Source organism: Ovis canadensis, chromosome 3 (assembly GCF_042477335.2).
Source record: "Ovis canadensis isolate MfBH-ARS-UI-01 breed Bighorn chromosome 3, ARS-UI_OviCan_v2, whole genome shotgun sequence".
NCBI classification, from domain to species: Eukaryota; Metazoa; Chordata; class Mammalia; order Artiodactyla; family Bovidae; genus Ovis; species Ovis canadensis.
In genome coordinates, this window is record NC_091247.1 from 1880327 (window position 1) to 1893401 (window position 13075).

General features: G+C 66.9%; 1 protein-coding gene across 9 annotated transcripts in view; it reads right to left on the reverse strand.

Annotated features, from left to right (window-relative positions):
* The window catches only part of RXRA (retinoid X receptor alpha), a 93443-nt gene that overhangs the window by 16147 nt on the left and 64221 nt on the right, over positions 1-13075 (reverse strand). For all 9 annotated transcript variants that reach the window (XM_069579814.1, XM_069579815.1, XM_069579810.1 and 6 more), the window contains exons 2-4: positions 11836-12101; positions 6501-6651; positions 5697-5876 (exon numbers count right to left, since the gene is read on the reverse strand). In XM_069579814.1, the coding sequence (XP_069435915.1) occupies positions 5697-5876; positions 6501-6651; positions 11836-12101 (597 nt within the window). The remainder of the gene's footprint in view (positions 1-5696; positions 5877-6500; positions 6652-11835; positions 12102-13075) is intronic.

The window sequence follows — 13075 nt, forward strand, 5'->3', positions numbered from 1 at the left end:
GCCAAGTGATGGGAACTCAGAACCCTGGCAAGCAGTGTCCCCAAGACCCTGAGGGTGGGGTCCCTGGGGTCTGTGTTCTGGACAGAGCTGAGAGGCCCATTTTACCAAGTTGGGAAACCTGAGGCCCAGAGCTCCTCTCATGGCTGAGCCCTCAGGAGAGCTGGCGGCTCAGGAGTCAGACCTGCTCTGCCTCTCTGGGCCGCAGCACCACCGCCCCCCACAGTGAGGCTGACGGCCCCCGCCTCCCAGGGGCCCACAGGCTCTGTCCTCCATCTGCTCGCGACCCCCTCTCCCACGGCCCCTGCGCTGTGGCCCAGTTACGGGGGTGCCCGCACTCGCAACGGGCCTGGGCACAGGGGTGCCGACCGGGGGCCCTTGGGTGTGGGGAGGGGGCAGGATTAACTAGCGGAGCTCTGTGAGCACCCTCACCATAAGCGCCAGCTTTACGTCTAGATGGCGGCGGGAGCGGGCGGCTAGGATTTGCTTTACTCCTAGATGGCGGCGGGAGCGGGCGGCTAGGGTTTGCTTTACTCCTAGATGGCGGCGGGAGCGGGCGGCTAGGGTTTGCTTTACTCCTCGATGGCGGCGGGAGCGGGCGGCTAGGGTTTGCTTTACTCCTAGATGGCGGCGGGAGCGGGCGGCTAGGGTTTGCTTTACTCCTCGATGGCGGCGGGAGCGGGCGGCTAGGATTAGCTTTACTCCTAGATGGCGGCGGGAGCGGGCGGCTAGGGTTTGCTTTACTCCTAGATGGCGGCGGGAGCGGGCGGCTAGGGTTTGCTTTACTCCTAGATGGCGGCGGGAGCGGGCGGCTAGGGTTTGCTTTACTCCTCGATGGCGGCGGGAGCGGGCGGCTAGGGTTTGCTTTACTCCTAGATGGCGGCGGGAGCGGGCGGCTAGGGTTTGCTTTACTCCTAGATGGCGGCGGGAGCGGGCGGCTAGGGTTTGCTTTACTTCTAGATGGCGGCGGGAGCGGGCGGCTAGGGTTTGCTTTACTCCTAGATGGCGGCGGGAGCGGGCGGCTAGGATTTGCTTTACTTCTAGATGGCGGCGGGAGCGGGCGGCTAGGATTAGCTTTACTTCTAGATGGCGGCGGGAGCGGGCGGCTAGGATTAGCTTTACTTCTAGATGGCGGCGGGAGCGGGCGGCTAGGATTTGCTTTACTTCTAGATGGCGGCGGGAGCGGGCGGCTAGGGTTTGCTTTACTTCTAGATGGCGGCGGGAGCGGGTGGATAGGATTTGCTTTACTTCTAGATGGCGGCGGGAGCGGGCGGCTAGGGTTTGCTTTACTTCTAGATGGCGGCGGGAGCGGGTGGCTAGGATTCTTGCTGGACCAGGTCAGCCGTCGTTTACACATGGTCGTATGTGACCGACACCCAGCCGGCGGGAGGCCTCAGGCAGGAGGGGCGGCCGAGACAGGGCCTTGTTCTCCTCCCAGCCCATGGTGGGGGCAGGGGGCTGCACGGGGCTGGGGGGGAACGTTGCCATAAGGGCAGAGCTCGAGGACCCCCTGCTGGGATCCCCAGGAAACCGCCTGGGGCCAATGCTCCCCAGCAGCCGAGCCAGCACCTGGAGGGGTGCTAAACACCCCAACACAGCCAGGGTCCCCGCAGTCAGCAGACTCCAGCATGGGACCCCTCTCTGCCATTGCGCTTGCTGCCGGCCCCTGGGGAGCCGAGAGGTGGAGGGGGCATCTGGGTGGGGGAGCCCAGGCCTGCTGCCTCCTTTGCTTTGGGCACCTCCCCTGTCCTTTGCAGGACCCGAGGGGCAGAAAGGACGGGATTTCACCAGCGGCTCTGGCCCGGCTGCCCCTTCTCAAGGGCAGAGGGGGCATCCCTGCCAGAGGCCACAGGGCAAGTTAGGTGCCTCCAGCTCAGAGGACCCGGCTCTCCTTTCCCTCAGTCTGCACACAAGAATGGTTATATGCACACAATCACACATGCACACAGGCTCACACCCACATGTGCACACCAGCACTCCCACAAACTCACGTGCACACACACATGCATACACACACACACAAGCCTACACCCACGCACCCACACCAGCACCCACACACACTCACACACACTCAGACACACCCACAGGTGCACACAGGCTCCCCTGCACACCAGCACACAAACATGCACACACAGATGTGCACACACACGTACAGAGGCTTGCACCCACACACGCATCCCAGCACTCACACAGACACACACACACACACTGACACACTCACACACACATGCACAGGCACACTCAGATGCACACACATGTACCCATCTTGTGGCCACCAGTCTCTCGGCACCCCATGCCCTCTGCCACATTCCTCCCTTGGGGGAGCTTGCCAACACCCCCATGCACAGGCAGGGAGGAGCAAGGTCCCAGGTGGACGGGAGGTGGGGGCCCAGCTGGGCTCTCTCCGCAGTGAAACGTGGTGCCATACCCGCCTGCACAAGCACGTGCACGCACACACACCAGGCACCGTCTCCACACCCGCCGCTCAGAGCCAGCAGACAGAGACAGGAAGGAAGAGGGAGAGACCTTCGGGAGGGAGGAGGGTAAGCGGGGAGGCGGGGCAGTGGGGCGGCCCCTGCAGCCTGGCGCGCTCACCCCAGACGGGGGCCAGGTCTCCCCCTCAGGCCACGAAGCCCTGCGCGCCGGCCTGCGCCCTCTTCAGACAGGAGCGCCGACAGGCCCCAGAGTGCGGCCGCACGCCCAGCAGACAGGCCCAGCCCACGGGCACTTCCCACCCGGGGCCCCAGCCCCGCAGGCCCGACATGAAGCCGTCACCTGCCGCGTCCCTCGCTAGCCAGCCCTCCCTGCGGTCAGCCAGTGCAGGTGCCAGCCCTGAGCCTGCATCCCCGTTACACCAGAAGCGACCAGAAGCCTGTCACGTGGGTCCAGCCGTGTAGCACCAGCTGGCGTGGCTACCCGCCATGGGGCTGCACCTAGGAGGGCGCGGGATGGCCCTGGGGGCCTACAGCCTACTCGCTCCTGGACAGGGCTGGGGTGGCATGCTGGGCCCCCATCGCCAGGCACTGCACTGCCCAGGTCATGCCGCCAAAGCCCTGCCCCCGCTGGGGAGCCCTCCTGGCAGGGCTCACAGCCCGGGGCGGGGGCAGAGAGGAAGGAGCCTGGCGTGCACCTCGCTGGCCCACAGAGCCCTCTGCAGGGCTGGCACTGTGGCCACGGGTGCCCACCACTCACCCCTCCGGAGGGCAAGGCGATGGGGCTGCCCCCACAGCAGTGGGGGACCAGACAGCGCTGCACCCACGGGCGGACGGAGCTGCCTCCCACCGCCCCGCGGCTCTCGGGCCAGCAAAGAGTTTAACGTCGTGTTGAGAGCATGAGGGGACCGTGTAGGAGGGTTTTTACTGCCTACTCGTGACTTATAAATCCAGCAGGAGGTGAGGGGAGGTGAATCCTGATGGAATCAGGTATTTATCTAATGGTCCATAAATCAGGCCTCTAGGGCCGCGGTGCCTCAGGACGGCGCCCAACGCTCCAGATTCATGCATCAGATGGAGAGCGCATGCATACGGCCCCAAGGCCCCTCCCTGCCCCGAGGCCGCCTCCCTGCCCCGAGGCCCTCTCCCTCCCTGGGGGGGTGCGCGGACAGTCATGGCACCATGGGTGGGTGAGTGTATGTGGCCAGGCAGGGTCCCCAAAGAGGCTTCGGGCGCAGCAGGCGCCCCTAACAGCCACCGGTGGGCAAGGGCAAGGGGGTCAGAGCCACTGAGCCCCCACACCCGAGACTGCAGCCCCACTGGGACAGGAGATGCTGTCTCCACTTTCCCCAGACCTTGGGGGGACAGATCACTGGGGTGTCCCCCAGGCCCACAAGTGGAAAGCTTGAGAGGACCTTAGGGGAGGGTCAGCATTTACTGGACTGGACAGCCCTGGGGACCTGTGTTCAGTCACTCTGTGGGGCCCGCAGGGAGCCACATCAGCTGGGGGTCTCGACCTCTGCACGTGCTGCCCCTCCATCCAGACACATGGTCTGCTGAACTCCCCTCCACTCTTCAGGGGTCAGTTGGACACCTGTCCACCAAGTGCTGCCCAATGCCCACAGCAGGGCCAGGGCCTCCTCTGGGTTCCCAGAGGCCCCAGGCTTCCCCGAAGACAGCACTGACTGCTCCCAGAGGGCCCTTCCTGGCTGTGTGATGGTCACTTTCAGTGGACAGATGGCCACGGCTCGCTCACCCACAGCGAGGTGCAGATGTACACACGTCCTCTGCCCTCCTGCTGGCCTGGAGGGAGAAGGTCAGCACTGGAGGCCAGGGCCCGGTTCCAGCCCCACATGTGACCGTGGCTGAGCCCCAGACCCTCTGGGCCTCAGCTTCTCCACCCGCACACAGAGGGGTGGGCCACTGTCTCTATGGAACACGCGCCCTCATCAGGAAGGCTGGGTGGGCCCTCCCAGGAAGGCCGGCCCCCCAGCTCACGCTGGAGCCCAGGAGGTGCCGCTCTGCGGGGTCCATGGGCACACTGCCCCTCACCAGCGCCAAGACCCCCAGCCCATCACTGCCTCTCAACCTCAAGGCACAGATCCTGCAGGACCACTGGCCCAGCTGAGGTCTCGAGTCGTCAGCAAGAAGGCCTGGAGCCCAGGAAACAGACGAATGGATGACACGGAGATTGCAGCCTCCACAAGAGGGCAGTGCCCAGTGACGAGACAGCTGCCCAGCTCCCCCACAGGACGCGGGGCGACCAGACAGCCGCCCGGATCCCCCACAGGACGCGGGGCGACCAGACAGCCGCCCGGCTCCCCCACAGGACGCGGGGCGACCAGACAGCCGCCCGGCTCCCCCACAGGACGCGGGGCGACCAGACAGCCGCCCGGCTCCCCCATAGGATGGCTGGGGGGAAGGCACACACACCACCAGCCTGTGGGGACCGGGGAGCAGACAGTGCAAGAGGGACACGCAGACCCTCACCCCAGACAGCACCTCCCAGCCAGGAGCCCCCAAGCCTGGGCCAGGGAAGCCGAGGCCCACAGACAGCAAGGGGCTGGGAGGAGCCCGCCCCAGGCCCAGGCCCCGGCCAGCAGGACAGCAGGACAGTTTCAGTGACCCCGGGGGAGCAGCCTTCATGTTCCCTGCCCCACCGCCCGACACACACCTGCTGTCGACGAAGCCTGGCCCCAGTCCTGAGGCGGAGGCCTGCAGCCCAAGTCTCTCTACTGTGAGGATCTGGGGCGCGAGGCACCCCCGCCCCATCTGCGGGAGGAAGCAGAGCCCAGGACACCCCGGCGCCCAGCATGCTTCAGCTGTCCTGATGGTGTCCAGCGCTCCCTGCCCGGCCCCCCAGCCCCGGGTCTCCTGGACCGTCCTACCGAGCGGCAACAAGCAGGCCCCAGGACCGGCCTGTCCAATCTCTGGGGTTCGTTCCAGGTGGAGCCCCCACCTCCCACCGCAGCCCCCCAGAGCCCACGCACTCGTGGGCCCACCAGGACCTCGGAGAGGCTCTGATGGATGCCTGTCCCCAGTGGGGCTGGGAGCCGCCGGCAGGCAGGACCCAGGGTGTCCCTCCTGTAACCCCAGAGCCTGGCGCAAAGCTGGTGCTCAGGCAAAAGTCAGTGGGTGAGAGAACTCGGCCCCCAGGGATGTGTGCCAACGCAGCGGCAGCGGAGGCCTCTGGGGGTAGTGAGCCCCGTCATCAGAACTGCGCAAAGGAGCTGCGAGCAGGGAGGGCCGCGCGCCCGGCAGGCCTACCTTCGCGCTTCATGCCCATGGCCAGGCACTTCTGGTAGCGGCAGTACTGGCAGCGGTTCCGCTGCCGCTTGTCAATCAGGCAGTCCTTGTTGTCCCGGCAGGTGTAGGTCAGGTCCTTGCGCACCGTCCGCTTGAAAAAGCCTTTGCAGCCCTCGCAGCTGTACACCCCGTAGTGCTTGCCTGCGGGCGGGGCAGCCGTGAGCGCCACGCGCGGCCTGGGATCAGGGGCGCGCGGACTCGGACGCAGGGCCCTCGTCCTCTCCAGGTCCGGGCAGGCGCCCCGGAAAGGCTCAGCCGGTCTGCCAGCGGGGCTGCTGGGCTCGGGGCGGGGGGGCATGCGAGGGGCCCTTGGCCCTGGGCACAGCCCAGCTGCCCCCTGGCTCCACCGGAGCCACCCGCCCCGCCCACCATCTCCTGGACTTGGAAGCACTAGGAGGTCCAGGGTGAGCGGCTCGGAGCTCCCGCGGACCCTCGCTGGCAGGGCCGGGCTCCTGCCGCCCCCCACCCCCGCACCCCCACACCCCCACAGGGTCCTGCAGCCCCGCCCCGCCCCGCCGCGGCCCCGCCCCCGGGCCCTACGGCCCCGCCCCCGGGCCCTACAGCCCCGCCCCCGGGCCCTACAGCCCCGCCCCCGGGCCCTACAGCCCCGCCCCCGGGCCCTACAGCCCCGCCCCCGGGCCCTACAGCCCCGCCCCCGGGCCCTACAGCCCCGCCCCGCCCTCGGCCCCGCCCCGCCCCCGGGGTCCAGCGCCGCGCCCCGCCCCCGGCCCCCCGCCGCCCCACCCCGGGGGTCCCGCGGCTCACCTGAGGAGCGGTCCCCGCAGATGGCACAGATGTGCTTGGTGAAGGACGCCATGTTCCCTGAGGGGTGGGCCGGCACTTTGAGGACACCATTGAGGCCCAGTGGGGGCTTGATGTCCTCGCTGCTGCTCACGGGGTTCATGGGCGAGCTGAGCTGCGGAGGGAAAGCGGGGTCGGCCCTGGCAGGCGCCACGGGGCATCCGCGGGACAAGGAAGGCACTGCCACGCCCCGCTCCACGGAGAGAGAAACGGGGGCTCGGAGGGGGCCTCGCCCACCCCCAGCCATGTGGCCCGGCAGGCCCAGCCCCAGGGAGCCCGGCAGGATGTCCGCCCCGTCGTCTTGGCCAGGCTGGAGGAGGCCGTACTGCCCCCAGGGCCCCAGCTCCCACGGAACCCCAGGCTCGAAGAAGGACCCAGGAGGCCCCGGCTCCCACCCCTGCCCCTCGTCCGCCTAAGTGAGAACTGCCTGCCACCCCCGGGCACTGCCCCCAGCGGCCAGCCAGAGCTCTGGGACCCGCTGGTGTGGCCGGCGCTTTAGGGACCCCAGCCCGTGGATGGGCACCGAAGCCTGACCCCAGAGAGGAGGGAGGGGAGAGGGAGGAGACAGCATCCCTAAACACACACACACACACAGTCCTCGCACATACACACACACACACACAGCCTCACCCACACACACACCCCCTCCGCCCCTCCCGCCATCCTGACGCTGCGCCAGGAGGAAGCGTGGGAAACTCACCGGTCACCGTGGCAACAGCTGCCTCGGCAGTGACACAGCAGTTTTGGTTCCGCTGCGCCCACCCCAACTCTCCCGTCAGCGCCCAGGGCCCAGGGGTGCTTCCCACCGCACCCTGCAAGCCAGCCGCGCCCCACAGGCGCCAGGGCGCCAGCCGGCAGCCCCCCAGTGCCCTCACTTCTGCAAAGCCCTGACCGAGGCGGAAGTCAGGTCCTGCAGCGCCTCTGGACGGACTGCGGCCGCCGCGCTGCCCCCGGGTCGCCCCGGGCCGGGCTCCTCCTGCACACGGGAGCCTCACCCCCTTACCTCCCTGTGGGCCCTGACTCCTATCCCCCTCCTCCCAGGACAGGAGGAGCTGGTGCTCACAGAGCACTCGCGAGCACCTGCACGGGCTCTTCCAGCCCTGGACGTCTGGGCTCGCCTGCCCAGGTGGCCACCTGGTTCCGTGAGGAGACTGAAGCCCACGGGACTCAGGGGGCTGCAGGGAGGCCGGGAGGCCAGCTATGGCCGTGTGGGGCTGTCAGGACACAAGGGGAGGGGCGAGGGGTGTCCAGAGGACCCCACTGGCTCAAAGAATACCCCCCACCCCCCAGCACGGTCTGCAGGCTTCAGGAGCATCTTCCGGAAGACGGTCAGCTCAGAGGGGGCTCCAGCTATTTGCCGAGTGCCATCGTGCTGGGCTGTGCCCTGTGGGAAGCCCCAAGTGAGCGGGGAGAGCCGCCCGCCCCCCTCCAGAGTGGATGCAGCGGCCAGCCAGGGGCACACAGCTTTAAGGGGTGACGCAGGTGTGAGCTCAGGCCTCTGGGAGCCACAGCTCTGAGGGACGCCCTGCATGCTGAGAGTGTCCAGGGCCCCAGGAATAGGCCAGCCCAGAGCCGCGAGACCATCCACTGAGCACCCAGCCAGGCACCCAAGGCCACTCGCTGCCCCCTGCCCGGGTGGGGCTCGCTGGGAGGTTGGGGGGGCGGCCACAGCTGACCATGGGGGTTCTGCCCCCTTCATTCCCTGAGTGACTTTGGAGGAATTATCTAATCGCCCTGGGCCTGAGGCTTCTCGTGTAAAAACCAGAGAGACAGGAGTGCCTCCGTCCAAAGGTCGCCGTCAGGATGCTGGAGCAATCGGGGGGCCACGCTGACAGCAGAGCTCATGAGCCCAGCTCGGGGTACAGCAAGCAGCCTCTGCAGAACACTGGGGCCTCGGGGGGCCGCCCCCAGGCCGGCCAGGCCGCGGACGACGCAAGGCAGCACCCAGCCAGAGGGAGCCGCCAAGCACATGCTCGGAGGAGGGCACACCAAAGGACTGCTGGTAAAAGGGCAGGAGACCGGGGTGGCCGGGGTGGCCAGTCAGCAGCAGAGGCTAAGGGAGGTCCCCAGGGGCCCTGAGGACACCGGTGTGGGCCGGAGGCTGGGCCCAAGGCCTGCGAGCCCGGCCACAACCCTGAGCAGCTGGATCCGCTGGGCGGCACCCCGGAAAGGAACTTGGGCACTTCCTCTGTGTCTGTCCAAACCATGCTGGGTGGGTAGGGCCCACCTGTCCTGTCCCCAAGCCCCCCACAGGCAGGCCCTCGGGACCGGTGTCCGCCCTCCATAACCTGAGGTGGGCCTTAGCACCTGGGACGGAGCCCTCAGGCACGGTCAGCGTCAGTGGCGGCTCCGCAGCGTGCCCAGGGTGGGGGCCCGTCCCATTTCCCCTTTCGCGTCCTCAGCATTCACCTCAGTTCCCGCAGAGCCTTCAGGACTTGCTGAGATAACCACCCGGCTCCATCGGGGCCCCAGATCTCCTCCTGTCTCTCGCCGCCCCTCGTCCACGCCCACCACACCCTTCCTTTCCAGCCCTAGCCGGTGAGGCCAATCACCCCCGTCAGCATGGGGTGGGAGGCCCCTGGACCCCACCGGCCTCTGCCTGCCCGTCAAGGCCGAGGGCAAACTCCTACACGTGGCCTGGTGGATGCAGCTTCACGGCCGCAGTGCCCACAGCAAGGACAGGTAGGGCCCATGCAGGTCCTGCCCAAGGAGGCTTGTCAGGGTGGCGAGGCCAGGGCGCCAAGGTGCCCACACGTGCCCAACACTGCAGGCGAGCTCTGGGCCGAGGTGGGGAACGCCCCCTGGGTTGATGGAGCCCCTGAACCAGGGGAGAAGAGGGGCAGCTCAGGCCACAGTGCCCGCAGCCCGGCTCGGTTCTGCCCAGAGCTCCCAGCACCACCCGCATCCACTTCCCTGCAGGGCGCGGTCGAGTCGGGGGCCATCCCCGCCAGCAGCAGGAGTCAGACCGCCTCGCTGGTTCCGGCCCCTTGACTTCGCGGTTGTGGTTTTGAGGCGGAGGTGGGGGGATGCCCCCCCGAACTCCACCCACACTTCCATGAATATGGGGAACCCCAAGTTTCTAAGACAAACTGCTGAAGCCTAGAAGCTGAACTCAGGTCCCAGGGAAGGAGTTATGGGGGGCAGGGTGGTGGGGACTGAGGCCTTCCCAGGGATGGTGGCCAGAGGCTCAGCCCAGGGCTCAGATCGCGGCTAAGCTACCTGCGGCCTGACTGACCTACAGAAGGGCAGGCGGACAGCTGAGCAGTGGGTCAGCGCTGAACGTCGGGGGACACACCAGCACCCCTCCACTCCCTGAGCCCCGGCATCAGGCTCGGGACCTGCGGCTCCTTGCTCACAAGCACCTGCACTCAACAAGCACCCATCGCGTGGCGGGAGCCTCGCTGTGTGCCGGAAGCAACCTACTAGGATAGGCGAGGCCCCACACCCCCCACCCCCCAGCATCGCCCCACCCTACCCCCAGACAGGCCAACCCCAGGCTTGGGGGCATCTCTGCCACCCTCGAGCCCTACTCCGCAGAGGCCCCACTTCAGACTCACACCCAGGCTCCTCTGCACATGAGCCCCGGGGGCATGCAGGGCAGGCACCAGGCCCGGGGGCAGCAAGGAGCTTTGCAGGCCTGAGAACCAGCAGGTGCTGCCTCTGGCCTGGTTCCCAGGGGACAGGTGCAGTCTGGGCCTCATCTGCCTCTCGCTGAGCGGCAGGCACTCTGCAGCCAGTGAGGATCCGGGCGTGGTGGCTACGCTACAAAGAACACAGCCAATCCCAGGAAGGCGGCTGAGACCCCTCGTACCAACCCTCCAGCCTTCTGTCTGCTTCTGGAAGGCCAGGGGACACAAGGGAGCATGGGCCCCCCAGGAACAAAGGGGCTGACGAGCGGACCGGGACCAGCTTTCCCAAGACCAGCTTTCCTGAGACCAGCTTTCCCGAGACCAGCTCCGGACAGGCCCAGCTGACAGGAAGGGGGTGGGCTCCAGACCTCAAAGGCATCTTGCCCTCCTGTGCCAGGAGTGGGGAGTCCTGGAGGCAGGGCGCCTCCCGGGTGGCAGGGAGCCCGCGGGACACGCTGACACCGTCAGCCACACTTCTCTGGGCAGGGGGGCCTGTGCTGGACTCCCTCTCGAGATGGCTGTCCTGCCCTCCCCAGGGAGACAGTTCCCAGAGCTCTTGTCACAGGCCCTCCTCTACGGGGCCTCCTTGATGGACAGGCCTTCCGCTATGGGGGGGCCTCCTCTATGGGGGGCCTCCTCTACTGTGATGGGGGTGCCTTCCTCTACTGGTGGGCCCTCCTCTACAGGGACCTCCCTCTATGGGGGCAGTGCTTTCTCTCTGGGAGGCCTCCCTCTATGGGGGGCCTCCTCTACTGGGGTGGCAGTGCCTTCCTCTATGGGGGGCCTCCCTCTGTGGGGTTGGCCTTGCTCTACTGGGACCTTCCTCCACAAAGATGACCGCTGATCCCAGACATGAATGACACTCAGCAAAGGAGAACTCAGGTCTGTCAGGAAGGACAGTTTGAGCCCCAGAAACAAGGAGAACCCTTGGTTCAAGCAGATCTCCCAGGCATTCAGCAAAACATCCCACCAGGAGACCATCAGAGCCAGGGGAGGAGATGAGCAGCTGGGGCCCTGGGCAGCTCTGTCGGGGTTCAGACAAGAAGTGCCCACACTAGGCGGGTTGGCATGAGTGGGCAGTGGACCAGGCCTCAGGGGTCCCCGAGACAACAGCTGGCTCTGCCAGGCACCAGCTGCCTCCTGATCCGGACACAACCCCAAAAGACAGACTGTTCCAAGAACCATCTGAGCAAACTCGACCATAGAGACCACCAAGCCCAGGAGGTCATCTCTCTGAGGCCGCTTCCAGAGGCAGAAGGTGGAAGTGACGGCACCTGCTTCCCAGGGGCCATAAAAAGTGACAGTGAAAGTGAGGTCGCTCAGTCGTGTCCGACACTTTGCGACCCCATGACCAGGCTCCTCCGTCCATGGGATTTTCTAGGCAAGAGTACTGGAGTGGGTTGCCATTTCCTTCTCCAGGGAATCTTCTCGACCCAGGGATCGAACCCAGGTCTCCCGCATTGTAGACAGACGCTTTTACTATCTGACCCACCATAGAAGGTGCAAGCCCCGCCCCCTGGCCCGGACCCCGCCCCTGCTCCAGGCCCCTCGCCACTGGTCCGGGCCCCGCCCCCTAATCAGGCCCCGCCCCTGGCCCAGGCCCTGCCCCTGGTCCGGGCCCCGCCCCTAGTCAGGCCCCGCCCCTGGTCCGGGCCCCGCCCCGCACTTACCTGGGGGCTGCCGGTGCCGAAGCCCAGGGTGGGTGTGGTGGGCACCGACATGGAGTGCGGGCCCATGGGGGAACTGATGACCGAGAAGGGCGGACCCATGCCGTTGATGGGCGAGCTAAGGGTGCTGATGGGTGAGTGCAGCTGTCCCGGGGAGCCAAGCGAGGAGCCGATGCTGGGCCCCAGGGAGGGGTGCAGCGAGGGGGCCGCCATGGAGCTGCGCGCTGTGGGGGAGCTGAGGGAGGAGGAGTTCACCTGCGTGGAGAAGTCTGCAAGACAAAAAGCCACAGGAGGCCGGTCAGGAGCCCGCACCGGCGACCCGCTACCCCCCGGCCGCGGCGACCACGCCAGGCCTGGAATGGCAAGGGACTGCCCTGGGCAGGGGCCCACCTGCCAGTGAGGCCCGGCCAGGCCCGCCCAGAGCTCCCCTCCGGGCACCAGCCCTGCCTGGCCCAACTCTGGGGTTCAGGCTGGGCCCAAGGCAGACGTAGGATGGGCAGGCTGACAGCCTACCAGAACAGGGAGGCCAGATGGCTGCCCCTCAAACCCGCAGCACACCAGGCCCATCCACCTGGAATGCCAGTGGCCCAGAGTTGCCAGCCTCTCCGCCCATCTACTCAGGGGGTCAAGGTGAAAGTCTGGGGATAATAAAAAACCTGAAGGCTGATGTTTCCACCACACCCACCGTGCAGCAGAAACAGTCCATTTCCTCAGTGTGGATGAGTGAATGAAGTTGGGAGGTAAACGGCAGGTGCCCTTACCCCATTTTACAGATGGGAAACTGAGGCCCTGCATCCTTCCAACTACCCACGGCACAGTGGGCCCAGCACACCACACGGGCCTGCTCAGGGACCCAAGCAGTGGTGGCCGAGACACCACATCCCCAGACCCTCTAACACATGGGGCCCTGGAGAGGTACGGCTTCCTGTGTGCCCTGGGCCTGGTGGCCTGTGGCCTGGGGGCAGGGAGCTTCCCAGTGGGCCTGGTGGAAGGGCCCGGGTGTGCGCCAGGTCTGGAGACAGGCAGTCTACAGAGGCTGCGGTGAGAGGCCTGGACCTCCCACACGCCAGTCTTTCATCCCAGGGTTTTCCAAGTCCCGTCAAGCACTAATTGGGCCTCCCTTCCCCACCCCGAGGGCTCAGCGAGAAGCTTCCACAGGAGGGAGGCTCTCTGGGGTGAAACTGCCGCCCGAGGGCCTAAGCAGACCACGGGAACTCAAAGAGGCCCCGACAAGGCAGCTGGA